The 12758-nt window shown below is 44.4% G+C and overlaps 3 protein-coding genes across 6 annotated transcripts in view; 1 reads left to right on the top strand and 2 right to left on the bottom strand.

The window, feature by feature from the left end:
- Nucleotides 1–96: 96 nt before the first annotated feature.
- LOC138138883 (BAG domain-containing protein Samui-like) lies at nt 97–8529 on the bottom strand. Of its 2 annotated transcripts, none has more exons than XM_069058994.1 (2): nt 8355–8529; nt 97–1960 (listed from the first exon to the last, which is right to left on the bottom strand). In XM_069058994.1, exons 1-2 carry the CDS (start codon nt 8376–8378, stop codon nt 392–394), a joined length of 1593 nt encoding a protein of 530 aa, XP_068915095.1. In that variant the 5' UTR covers nt 8379–8529; the 3' UTR covers nt 97–391. The 2 variants fall into 2 exon arrangements, with proteins under 2 accessions (XP_068915095.1, XP_068915094.1); XM_069058993.1 differs by lacking the exon at nt 8355–8529 and adding an exon at nt 2055–2908.
- A 77-nt stretch (nt 8530–8606) lies between these two features.
- Nucleotides 8607–9988, top strand: LOC138138893 (zinc finger protein 331-like). Its single transcript, XM_069059005.1, has 2 exons — nt 8607–8749; nt 8814–9988. The coding sequence occupies exon 2, from the start codon at nt 8828–8830 to the stop codon at nt 9839–9841; it is 1014 nt and encodes a 337-aa protein (XP_068915106.1). The 5' UTR covers nt 8607–8749; nt 8814–8827; the 3' UTR covers nt 9842–9988.
- Nucleotides 9989–11645: 1657 nt separating this feature from the next.
- Nucleotides 11646–12758, bottom strand: part of rho-5 (rhomboid-5) — a 45157-nt gene continuing 44044 nt past the window's right edge. For all 3 annotated transcript variants that reach the window (XM_069058978.1, XM_069058979.1, XM_069058980.1), the window contains 2 exons: nt 12284–12538; nt 11646–12230 (listed from right to left, as the gene is read on the bottom strand). In XM_069058978.1, coding sequence (XP_068915079.1) covers nt 11796–12230; nt 12284–12538 — 690 coding nt within the window. In that variant the 3' untranslated portion in view covers nt 11646–11795. The remainder of the gene's footprint in view (nt 12231–12283; nt 12539–12758) is intronic.

Raw genomic sequence — 12758 nt, forward strand, 5'->3', positions numbered from 1 at the left:
GTTAAAAGTAAATACTGTGCGTGAGATATTTAAAAGTTTGATATGAAAATGTTACGACTAAAATAATCTTGCGTTTACAACAAGGAAACGATGCTGTACTCGTTCAAGTGTTTATTTTGTACAAAACATGCATGGCACAATTAATACTTCCCGTTTTAATTGTACGACCGCTCTTTCTAATAAATAAAAGGGGACGGTTAAGGAAAAACTAGACACATCACAGTCAAACATGACCACACAAAATAAATATCTTTACATTTAAAAAAATGGATATTGTGAGTTTTACAAGCGAGTCAGTCTCACTAAAAATAAAAAACAAGAACATCGGTTAAGTTACAACTCTACGCTTTGTAAAAGCAAGATTATCAACAATAAGGCATTATTATATCGACTAATTATTTTTAACAATTTTTTTCTTTCCCTTTTTCTTCTCTTTCTTCTCGTCGCTGGGCTCTTCCTTCTCCTCCTGTTGACTCGTCTCTTTCGCCGCCGCCTCCTCTTCCTTTTTACTCTCTTCGCTTGTCACCGCCTCCTTCATCTCTTCGTCCGCTTTAATCTCCACCTTATCTTCTTTCGGTTCCTCCTTCTTCTCTTCCGTCACGACCGGAGCCTGCGGTTCCGCGACCACCTCCATCTTCTCTTCGGCGACCGCCTCTTCGACCGGCTTCGCCTCCTCCGCTTTGACCTCCTCCTCCGCTTTTTCGTCGCTCTTGGGCGGCTCCTCTTTCACTTCCACCTCCATTTTTTCCACAGCCTGTTGTTGAGTATCTTGGGGTTCGCGTTCGGTCTGTTCCGCCAGCTCGGTTTGCGGCGGCTTCTCCTCCTTGGGGACGTTCGCCGCCGCTTTGGCCTCCAAAATTCCTATGCAACTCTCGATGCACTTGATCGCCTCTTTGCGGGCCTGCCGTATGTTCTCCTGTCCTTGGGTGTCCACGTTGTCCAGTTTGATGAGATTCCGTGTCAGCATCTCGTCTAGGAAGATGTACTGCTTGTCCCGGGGCACTCCGGTGAACTGCTCCACCTGACCCATCAATTCGGACACGTCCTTCTGGATTGACTGGATCACGTCGATGGGGTTGTTGGCGGCGGACCTCGGCTGCGGCGGCTGCTGTTGCTGTTGCGGCACTTGTTGTTGTTGAGGAGGAGGAACCGGTTCTTGCTGCTTTTGTTGTTCTTGGGGCTTCTGTTGGGGCTGCGGCTTCTGGGCGAACCCGGGATGGTGCCACTCGGGCCCCGCCGAGTACTGCCTCGGCGGCTCCCGCCCCACGAACTGCGTGAACTGACCGGGCCTGTGCCCGAAGATTCTCTCGGGTTGGGCTTGGCTGAAGCTGGGGCCCGCGTGCTTCGGCAGCACCGGCTCGTCGCGGCCCTCCACGTGTATCGGTATCACCCTCTCGGTGGACTTGTTCGCCGGTTTCTCCTGTTGGGACGGTTGCGACTGTGCCGTCCCCATATCTCCCATTCCCCCGTCTCGGTTGATCGGTATGTGGATGCTCGACACGAATCTCTGGCGGTTATCCGGGGGCGGGGCAGACATCGATCTTTGGTTTCTATCATTCACCGGCTCCTGCTTCTGCCCCAGGTCCACCGTGTTGCTCTGCTGGATGTTCTGCTTGCGTCCCCTCTCCGGCGTCTTCTTCTGTGTCTCCTCGGCGGCGGCGGGCCGCGCCGGCTCCGACTGGGTGTGCTGCGGGGGCGCCGCCTCCTGCCGGTACTCGTCGAAGGGGTCTCTGTCGAATGCGAAGCCGAACTCTTCGAACCTCGGGCTGAAGTGTCGGTCGGTGAAGCGTCTGAAGTCCGAGTCGTGCGCGCGCGGGGGTCGTGTCCGTCGGCCCAGGCTGTCCGAGCTGAAGGGGAAGCCCTCCAGGTGCTCGGCGAACTCTGGGTGGCGCTGGGCTAGGTCGTCGAGCTGCGAGCGCAGCGACTGGTCCCTGTCGGTGCGGTCGAAAGGGAAACCGCTCTGCAAGGGAAACAAAAGGTCAGACTGTTTGCACCGGCTGCGCTCCGGACAAGCGGCGGATGAAGCGTGACGTGCTGATCGACCGGACACTTACGTCTGCATCCTGGGGCGCGTCCTTTTCCACGACCAACGGGATCGTCCGCACCGTCTCCACCATAGGAGTCGTCATTCCGTTCGACTTTCACGATCAAAACACTTGTGACTCACTTCGAATAAATAAAACACCTCGAGCTCGTTGCAACTGAGCGCTTTCACAACAAATTTCGAATGAGAAATGAGACGCGCCGCTCTCGGCGCCCATATTATAAACCCCACGTGTGAGTGGTGGGGGATCCGGACTCTTCCAGAAAGATCGCGAATGCCTGAACGATCCGCGCGACTTTCCGGACTTTTCCGGAATCTCCGGCGAACCAAATGAAAACCGTTCAAGGTGTGACAACGCGATTTTCGTGTTTCGTCCCTGACAGTTTAAAATCTGGAACGGTGCAAGAGTCGACCTCCGATCGGACGAAAACTAGTGTCGAGTGTTTACCTATCGGCCCGGACCTTTTATGGTATTAACAGGTTTTACGATGACTGTTACGCGACGTGACGACTGCGCCATTAAATAATAAGTTTATTTGCATAATCTCGGTCGATCTCGCGAAACAACAGGTGCGATCGCAAACGCATTTTTCTATTTACGTTTCGACCAAAATCATCTCAAACAAATACCAACCAACAAGGAACTTTCCGCCGGTTTAAATATAGCCGACAAATATAACAAAACGATCGTCGACGCCTTCCTCCAATAACATATTTAATGCGGTCACTTTCCGTTGGCCGAATCGAAAATGTGCAACGACAAATTTGATTTCATCGGTCCGAAACCGAAATAGACACGTCGCAGATCGGCGTTTTGCAATGTCGAAAGGTGTCAAGGTCGGAATTGTTCGATCTGTTGGTGTGGAGCTGTTTCCGACACGTGCATGAATTGTTAAGAGTCGAGGATGAGCTGCAATTTGCTGGACAAAAAGCGTTCGGGCTTACCTTCGATTATCGATTACGAACGCGACGAAAAAATCGTCTAGGTGCTCCGAAAGAGACCGGATGATGTTAAAAACGACCGGGGGAAAACCTAGAAGGTAAAATTCTGTTTGCTTCGGTACAGCTGGAAAAATACTTGAGCGAGGCTGATGTGGGTTAATTCGAGAGGGCTTTCGGGGCGGTGCTGCTGCTGCATTATGCAAGCGTACAAGCAGTGAAACTGGTTCGAAAAATATTAAATCAATGTATCATTATCAAAGTGATTGGTAGATGCAAATCGAGTTGTTGCATTTGTTGAATGGAGAAGGGGTGAACGAGCCCTTGACGTTCGGGAAACTTCCACAAACTCCACTCGATGAGAAGTTTGGTCGCTTGAAAAGCGCTTTTGATCAATTTAGGTTGCAGATGGTTATTTTCACGGTGAAACGAGCGTGTATCGTGAGTATCCGCACTTATTCTTCGACTCGATCACGACGGCGTTTATTGACTGCAACTTTTTGGTTTGTCTGCGGCGCAGGAATAAATTCAGGATTGCAAACCCAGAGCACAAATGAAATTTTTGGTCGTATTGTTTCATGTTATTGACAGAACTCTTGCTGGCAACCAAGGAAGAACTTTAAAAGTTGGAAAGAAATCAAACCAATTTTCTATTTAATTATTTTCGTCGTTTACAACGTCGCCAACTGTTCAGTTCAAACAGATCGATTTTTTCTGGAGCATTCTCCCCTACTTTGAATTTGCCTGGAATATTACAGAGCAAAGATATGACATAATCTCCATCAAAATCAACATATTTACAATCTTGAAAGTGTGCCTTGAGTTTAAAGAGACGAAAGAAATCCTCACAATTGCTTCAAAAGTCTTGCAAGATTTTTGCCAATTACGTGGATCATAATAGAGGTACCTAATAAAAACATTTTCTTGTGTAGTTGTGTAATTGATTTGTCATCATTTCAAGTTATTTTTGATTTAATTTGGTATTTGGCGAAGTCTGCCTACTTCAAACAAAATTGGTAAACCAATCGATATTAATTTCTGAGAATCTGAGAAATTTCGAAGCCGATTGATAAACTTGAGTTTGAGCTCCGAGAGAAGTGAATAATTTTATAAATCTTCAATTAAAGTTTGCACAAAAATGTAATAATTTGTCACTTTTCCAGATTCCGCAATATTATAGGAAATTTTTGGATTACAAAACAAAAATGTTATGTTATTAATATAAAGCTTCATTTGTCCGATAATTTTACTCGTCTATTAAAGTAGGCACAAAATATGGCATCAATAAAAACGTTCTGTCCTTTTTTACAGCGATAAATACATCTGTCAATTGTTTACTGTAAAAACACCACTTCAACGAGTGATTAAATTCCTACTTTATTTTTAAATAAAACAATATTTTGTGTTTTATAATCCACTCACAAAATAATCTTGTCGAATTGCACTCGAACTTTTCCTTCCCTCCACAATTTACCCACTGTGACCTTGCAAATTTGTCTTAAAAACTGTCAACTAACAAAATTTTGCGGTGACAATTTTTCTTGATAAATTTCTGATCGACAAGCTTTCGTTGAACACAGAAAATTATCAAGGGTAAGATCCCAAGACCTTCGAATTTTATCGACAAATTTTTATTTTACACAATTTTTCTTAGCAACAATATGAGGGCTATAAAAAAAAATGATTTCATATAAATGTTCATCAAGTGAGCTGTGCATTTGTAAAAGCACCTTTAATTTAGTTACATTACAAAAGTCACATTTATGAAGGTCATGTCCAATAAATCTTTACTTAGTAAAAATACAAAGACAAAAACAAATAAGAATTACTTTAATTTAATCAGTAAAAAGACGTAACATTGCTTTTGAAATCAGCAATGTTAAAATGGACAAAAACTGAAAAATTAGTCAAATCGGGTTCGCGCAGAGCAAGCAACTTTGAAAGTCAAAGTCACTAGCTTTAGCTTTAATACCAACAGAAAATCAGATTTTCATGGCTTGCTTAGATGCACATTTATATGAAATTGAGTATACTCGTGTCAAAAATGGATTACTCCCTAGAATTCGAACTTTTAGGGAAATAATGTTTTTCATGTTGTGTGTAACTAGAATTTTCAAAAGTTATTTTGAATGCCTAAGGTTGGTTACTTTGAATTGAGAGATTAAATCCAAATAAATATGCCGCCAGTAACCAAAATTGATTGTGAAACGAAAAATCATCTATCACTTAGCATTTGCAACTGTTACAATTAATTTGCTGTCTTACATTTTTGGGATATCTTTTGTTTGTCACCAGAAACCACATAGCCTCCAACCTAACCAAATTTATGACAACCTAGTAACGAATATCCCTAAATCCTAGGGAGTAATCCATTTTTGACACGAGATTATAACTGCATTTTTGCCTGATGTCGGTCGGTTCCAGTGTTGTTATTGCTCAAAGTAACAAAGCTTGCGTATGCTAAAGTAAACATTTATCTAGAGAAAATTGGAAGGTCGCGAGATATTTGATTAGATCATTTCCTAACCAAATTTAAAAATACAAGAAAACTTTTTTTTTTGCCAAATAAGCAAACAGGAAGAGGGCATTTATTGTTGTATTGATTGGTAATTTTCAAGTGTTTTAATTCGTGAACGATAAACGTTCAATCAAATTGGACAGACAATGGAAATATTCGGATAAAAAAGCTGTTGTAATTAAGGTGGAAAATAATTTAATATCACAGAACATTTCACACACTAATAAATTTTTTATTTATTACGATAGGTTAATAAAAACTAATGAAAATTAAATCGCATTGAAAAATTTTGCGTCCAGTTTGTATCTGTAAAATTTTAACGTTATTAGGAACCTAATTCAATTAAATAAAAATTTTCATACACTACGAAATAAAATGATTCTGATCAAGCGTTGAAATAATTATTTCAATTAAACCTATTCGCTTATTAAAATACAGCAGGTAGACAAGTTTTGAAGTTGAAGTTGGCTCAATCCCCTCGAATTCTATTTTAGTTACCCATTCCCGAATTTTCTACAACGCCCTGTAATTTTCTAAAATAATGTGGAATGTACGGGAATGCTTCAGAGCTTTGTGGAAAATTCTGCAACGTTCTAGAATAACGAATTTTAGAATGTCAATCGACCACTCCCTGAAACATCCACTGCAGAAAATGCCACAACAAACATTGATTTTTCTGCGAAACTTTCAACCACAACAACAACCAAAAAAACAAACAAGAAAGAAAACCTACGCGTTTTGATGTGGTTTGTTACATTTGAAATTATCATTTATAACCTAGATGACATCCGCACAGCAGAGAGAGTTTTATCTAAGATCCTTGGGCAATTTTTGCACAAGAGATTCATTTGAAACATTCAAAACGTGGGACAGATGTGACCCGCAACGACAAAGAGAAAAATTTTCAGGTGGGTGCCGAAAAAACTCTCATTTGCCTCTGGCATTTTGCATAATTTTTTCACGAATCACCACCAACGTTGCCACTTTTTGTCCGTCCGATAAAAACACAATAGTCCGAAAAAAACAACCTACGGCAATCTCCACGTGCTAGTCGCAGTCGACATGTTCAAATCATGGAAGCGAAAATAGTGAACGACATAAAGAAAGAGCTAGAATGTCCGGTGTGCTTCGAATTCATGCTGGACACGATCCGGATCTGCAACACCGGACACAGCTTCTGCGACTTGTGCGCCAAACAACTGAGAAAATGTCCTTTGTGCAAAGCGAGAATATCGATGGACCGCCGCAACCTCCTCCTCGAGCAGGTGGCAAAAGAATTCTTCAAGGATCCGACCGGCTTTGTCCGAAAATTTCGGGAGGGCGAAGAGTCGGAGGAGCTCGGGACGAGCAGTAAGGGCAAGAGGTGCAAGGAATGCGACAAGGCCAAGAGGTGCAGTAAAGGCAGGAAATCCTAAGTCCTAAGTTTTTCTGTACACGTTTCAATTGTAATTTTGTCCCGAATAAAATGATTTTACTTTGGGGCGGTGTAATTGATTTCGACGCGAAGCAACCGACCGCTTCGCACTTTTTGTTTTTAAATAAACCTCTTACGTCTAAAAATATGAGGAGCAAACTAAACATTGCAAACCTTGCGAGTGCGGAAAGTCCACGACTTAAATTTACACCGACCATATTTTAACAATTCCCATCGAGTTAAAAACGGGCTATTACTCATAAACCAAACATTGCAAGCGAATTGTTGACAACTTATAAAGTCCATCAAACCTGGCTCTCATTGGACAATTCCATTCGTGGAACTGACTCAGATTCTTAATTTATCCTCGCCGATAAAATCGTAATCGAATAGAGAAGAAAAGCGTCTCTTTCACGTTCATGAGCGCAACGTGGTGAGGTGAAAATGGCCAGACTTGGCAAACGTCGCCTTCGGTTCGGAAAGGAAGAAGCGAATAATTAATTCTGGTAGGTGGTCTGCCCACTGACAATAAGCACCGGCGTAATAACCTGTTATGGTTAGTTAGCGCTAGAGGACTAATTGCGATTTGTTTTCCGAGAACCGCTGAAGTGACGGCAAGGACAAAGTGTGGCGCTGCAATCGATAAAGTGTCGGTCGATTTGGGGGAAGAACAGGCGGAGGAGAGCGTCCTTCCGGTGTTCGCATCCGGTACACTACAAACTAGCAAAGCGGGGTGCAAAAAGCGGATAAAATGAATGGGTGCGTTATGCGTTAGGTATTTCGATTAAAAAATACTCACTACACCTGAGCTCAGTGGGGTAGAAGCTACCTAGGTGCGAGGGTTAGACAGCATCCTGTGAAAAGAAAAACAACGCCACACATCACACCATGTACAGTACTACTCTAGAGTGGACTGTCACCAGCTGTTAGTGTACAAGACGCGTACAGAGTAGAATGTATTAATTGGCAAGTGTGCAGTGTTAGTTCTACGGCTTGGAATCTGAATGGGTTTCTCTTTGCCAATGTTTACATCGCGCCGAGGGGGCAGCGCGACGGTGCACTTGCGGCCGAATGCAGCGCCGATGTTACTCCCGTCTCCCAAAATAACGTTTGGCAGGTCGGAGGGGCTCAGGTGCGAATCGCGAGAGTCGCCGAGTGAGTGGCGCTCTATAAATAGGGGCCGGAAGCCCCCCGATCGGAGTTTCACCGATCGTGCGAAAATCTCGCGACGTCCCCCTTGCCTCGGCTCCTGGCGCGCCTCCAAAAACGTCCACTTTACAACTGGAAAAACCGGACGGGGCGCCGCGTCGGGAAACTTCCACCGCATCGGGGATCGGAAAATGCGGCTCGCGCATGCGACTGGCAAAGAAAAACCGTCGTCACGAGGAAATTCGCGATTAATCGTTTGAGGTTAGAACTGTGTCAATAGAATTACTTACAAAAGCTGGACGGGAAAAAGGCATCGTTAACAGTCTTGAGCCCCTGGAGTCTCGCGCCAACCCTTACCGGCTATCTACGCATACGACACCACCAAATCTGTTAGTTTCGCACGGTTTCTACTTGTCAGGAAGCCAAAATTTACAAATTCGTCTGAAATTCGCAAAGATGAACACCAAGGAATCATCTGGAACTCGTTCGGGCTATCTCAGACGCACGGCCGCGACTTTCCGCACTACACCGACGCCAAAAACAACACCCGAGTAGGTCGACGCTCGATCGAAACTGTTTTTCTGGCGAATCTAGGGACTTTCGCGTTTGTCCCAGTTTTTTGACAGTTTCAATCGGTGGCGGTACCGACTCGATCCGACCCAAACAAAACTTTTGAAAACTTGGGGTAAGTCAATCTCGATCGATCGATCAATTCACGATCGCTGCACGTGAAATACACTCTCTTCCAGTCCAGCCGATCGTGATGAACAGAGTTCGGTGCGCGATTTGCCGGCAACAGTTGCCAACATTAAAAACACTAAAGTCCCACTATGCCACCAGACATTCAAAATTTCAAATTATCAGGGAGCTTTTGAAAAATAGCGTCCTAAACAGCACACCCAGCGTGCTGAGGCGACCCAACAAGCGCCGCAACCACGACAAATACAAAACGATTTATCTGCACGACAAAGTACAAATCACCTACAGCAATGACACCATTGTGATCGAAGATGAGAGCAGCAATGACAACTTAATCGAGCTGAGTTTCAGCGATCCCCAAAACGCTAAAGACGGCGCCCACCGGGCGTCCGACAAAAACAAGTTGATCTCGTTGGCGCGTCCTGACGGTAGGCGTCGCTCTAGGAAAAACAAAAAGTCCAAAAAGCTCTTCCGCATTGGCATCAGGAAGATCACGGAGACGCCGAGATCGCTGCACGAGCACACCGGCGAGTTCTACGAGTGCCACTGCATGGAAAAGAGCTCGCAGAAGAGTTCCGACACCGAGTCGGGCTCCGACACCGGCAAAGCGTTCTACTGTAATTTCTGCGGCAGCGGCTACCAGACCGTCGCCGAGTTGACCGAGCACGAGACCCACCACCAGTACTATTGCAAGCTATGCGACCAGGCCTTCACGTTTCCCAACCACAAGGAACACCTCGAGCAGCACCTGTTGCGAATCTACGTCTGCCACCTGTGCGGCTTCGAATTCGTCTGCAAGGAGGTGTTGGTGGGACATCTGGGCTACCACTTCGAGCAGCAAACATTCGAGAACATTCTCAACATGGAGCAGGACTACAACATGTACGGCTTCTGCAACACGAACTTTTCCGCCGGCGATTACCGTTCCAACATCAACAACATTCTCTTCTTCCTGACCTATCCCTACGACCACTACTACAGCCGCAACATGTTCATGAAGGTCGTCTGCGACATTTGCTACCAAGAGTTTTACGTCTACGATTACGACAGACACCTCAAAGCCCACTTTTTGCACTGAGTCGTGCACTTTTCGAGCTTTAGGCCAAAGGGGAACCACCGAAAAGTCTGTGATCCAAAGAAACGTCCATTTGAGTTGAGTTTTTGTTTAGAATAGGGTTTAATTTATTGTTGTTGAATTTTGGAATAGAATATTTTTTCAGTTGGTCGTGGGAATTTTTTTAGACGATCATTTTCCAAAACGGGACAAGTTTCTACTTGTCCTCCACGATTCGGTGTATTGTTGGTTGCGTATCAGACGAAAATCTATACACTTCAAGTTGCGGGGGTGGTTTGATGCGACGCAAAAGAAGACACAGTACGTCAGTTATGTGCAGAAGTAATTTATTATATTATTATAATGTTAAGGCTTGGTCTTAGTGATAACACCTGATTTTATAATATTACAATGTAACTGTACAATTGTTGAAACGTAATGTAATCGTCAGTCGTAATACACAATGCAACGTCTGTTTGTAAACGATCGGATAGCCATTGAGACGATGATTTCTGTAAAAAGCGTTACAAAAGTGTCGATTTTGCGAACACGAGAAATGAAAGAGCAACTTTTGTACAATTGCAGTGTACGTTGATATTTGAGTATCAGTCGAAATGTCGAAAAAATCATATCCCTCATGCCTACACAAATATAAATAGCTACTGTATTTTATAAAATCGACTTTACATCATCGGCTATGATACGGACAAAATTTCACGGGAGATCACATGATGGATTTGTCAAAAATCGAAATGAACGAGACATAGTGAGAGATAGAGAGACCATGCGACTGGGGCGAGGGGGCAAACGATAAACGCAACTTCTACAGACGTTACGATCATTACATCATAATATATATCGTGGGTAAGTCGATTAGCGACGGGTTCCGCCAACGTTCCGAAGAAACGAGAAGACGAAGCTCGAACGAAAAACTGTCCGCGACGATTATTTGTTTTGGCCGTTTTGTTGGAACGTCGATCGGAACGTTGGCGCAGCCGTGGGCCCTAAAATTACAACAAAGTGAAATTTGTTATGTAGACAAATAAAGACTTTCATCTCAGAGTTGGGTAATTTTACAAAAATCAACATTAACACCACCATACTGCGTTTATATGTACACAATCATCCATGCTTATATAATTTATACAGAGTTTTTTTTCTTCTATAATAGTGATGAAAATATCTTCTTGATAAATTTATAATTAAACACATATAAATGAGTCTATTGTAAATGGTTACATGTCCATCGATTCGCCGCGTTTCGACTGTTTGCTTCGACGGGTCGCATCGAGGGGGACGGGCGCAGACCCCAGCGCCCGCACCGGTCCCCCCCACTAGAAGGGTAACCGATTTGTGACGTGTCGAACTCAGACGGAAGGCTAAAACTTATCGTTACAACATTAAAGGGCACTTTTTGACCTGACCGCGTCGAAGCAGACATTCCAAGCATTTTCGGATCGACCAAGAGTCTCGGGGGCGTCGAACCAAGCAGTAGCAAACCAAGTTCATTGTAGCTGTTTTCGTTGCCAACATAAATCAAATTTCATTGCACATATCTTATATAAATTAACGTCTTAAATGTACCGAGATATAGTTCGTATCACATGATTTAAAGATCAGTTGTAATAATCAACACTGTTTTTTTTTTGCCATGGCTTTTTACGTCGTGCCTCTGACGTGTCCGTCAACTTTCCATTTATCACAAAACTGACGTCCGCTCGTTACACTCGCCACAATTATTAGATTCTTTGGGTGGTTTTTAACCCATCACCGGTGGGGATCGAGGGTTGGGGGGGTGGATCGGGGTCCCAAATAAACTCTCGACGAATCAAAACTGAACGATAACACAGTTTTATTAAATAAAAACATTTATAAAAATATACCTCACTCCAACAGAACTCAAGTACTTGCCAACGCAACAGAAACATGGCGCAAAGAAACGAAACAATAATACGGTTACAAACCGTAAAATTATTTGTCATACTATGGGTTCCTCCCTTTTGAAATTAATATTTTGAGAAGCACAAAAATCCCGCGTGAACGGTATACAATTAAAGTACGAACAGATTTTGCAGTCGTAAACCGGTATGATGTAGAACAAGAGAACGAGACAGCTGAACAGGAACCCAGCCGACAGCAAGCACACCCATATCAGCGCTATTTTCTTGCGTCTCTCGTACACACCGAACGAAATGAACGGCAGCAGCGCGTACGACAACAAAAATCCGAACACGAAACCGAACAAATGAGCATAATTGTCGACCCAGGGCAGGAGACCGATCAGGAAGAGGGCTAGAGTGATGGAGAGGAGCTTACACAGGGCTTGGTTGGGGTGCTTCAGTATGGGCCACGAGTTGAGAACCTCGACGATCAGACAGGCCAACAGCCCGAACTGCGAACCGGCGGGGCCCACCTGAAACAACAAACTTAGCACCGGGATTCGCCCCGCCCAGCCCGACCACTCACGTCGGCCCTGTAGGGCACGAAGATGGCGCTGGCCAGATTGCCGGCCACGCCCGACCCCACGTAGATTATCCCGATTCGGAGGCTGCCGGTCAGCTTCTCGAGGTCGCGCATCAGGAAGTACTGGATGAGGACAGTGACGGCCAGCTGGAGGATGCCGGCGTGGAGGAAGAGGGACGTCCACAAGCGGTAGAATTGATCGGGCGTTTCGGCGAAGTAGAACGGCAACATTCCGCACACGTCGTTCAAGCAAGACACCTGCAAAATTAATAACAAGGGTGAAAACTTTCATGATAAAAATTTTATGTTGTATTTCGCTCCTTAATTAAATCCGGACGCCTCGCCTGAATAATAATTAATTAACGTAATTTTTCGCCCGCACCCCTAACGACAGGACGAGATCGACGTTTCAAACGTCAAACGTCACTTTTGACAGCCGAAGGAAAGGGGCACATTATTGCGTCTGCGACCTCTTTTA

Source organism: Tenebrio molitor, chromosome 9 (assembly GCF_963966145.1).
Source record: "Tenebrio molitor chromosome 9, icTenMoli1.1, whole genome shotgun sequence".
NCBI lineage: Eukaryota > Metazoa > Arthropoda > Insecta > Coleoptera > Tenebrionidae > Tenebrio > Tenebrio molitor.

What these genes read in the sequence shown, in the direction of transcription:
- LOC138138883 (XM_069058993.1), bottom strand. Translation starts at nt 2,129, where the DNA reads ATGACGACTCCTATGGTGGAGACGGTGCGGACGATCCCGTTGGTCGTG. An exon ending in ACGCGCCCCAGGATGCAGAC is followed by an intron (nt 1,961 to 2,054) that starts GTAAGTGTCCGG and finishes TTTCCCTTGCAG; the next exon opens with AGCGGTTTCCCTTTCGACCG.
- LOC138138893 (XM_069059005.1), top strand. Translation starts at nt 8,828, where the DNA reads ATGAACAGAGTTCGGTGCGCGATTTGCCGGCAACAGTTGCCAACATTA.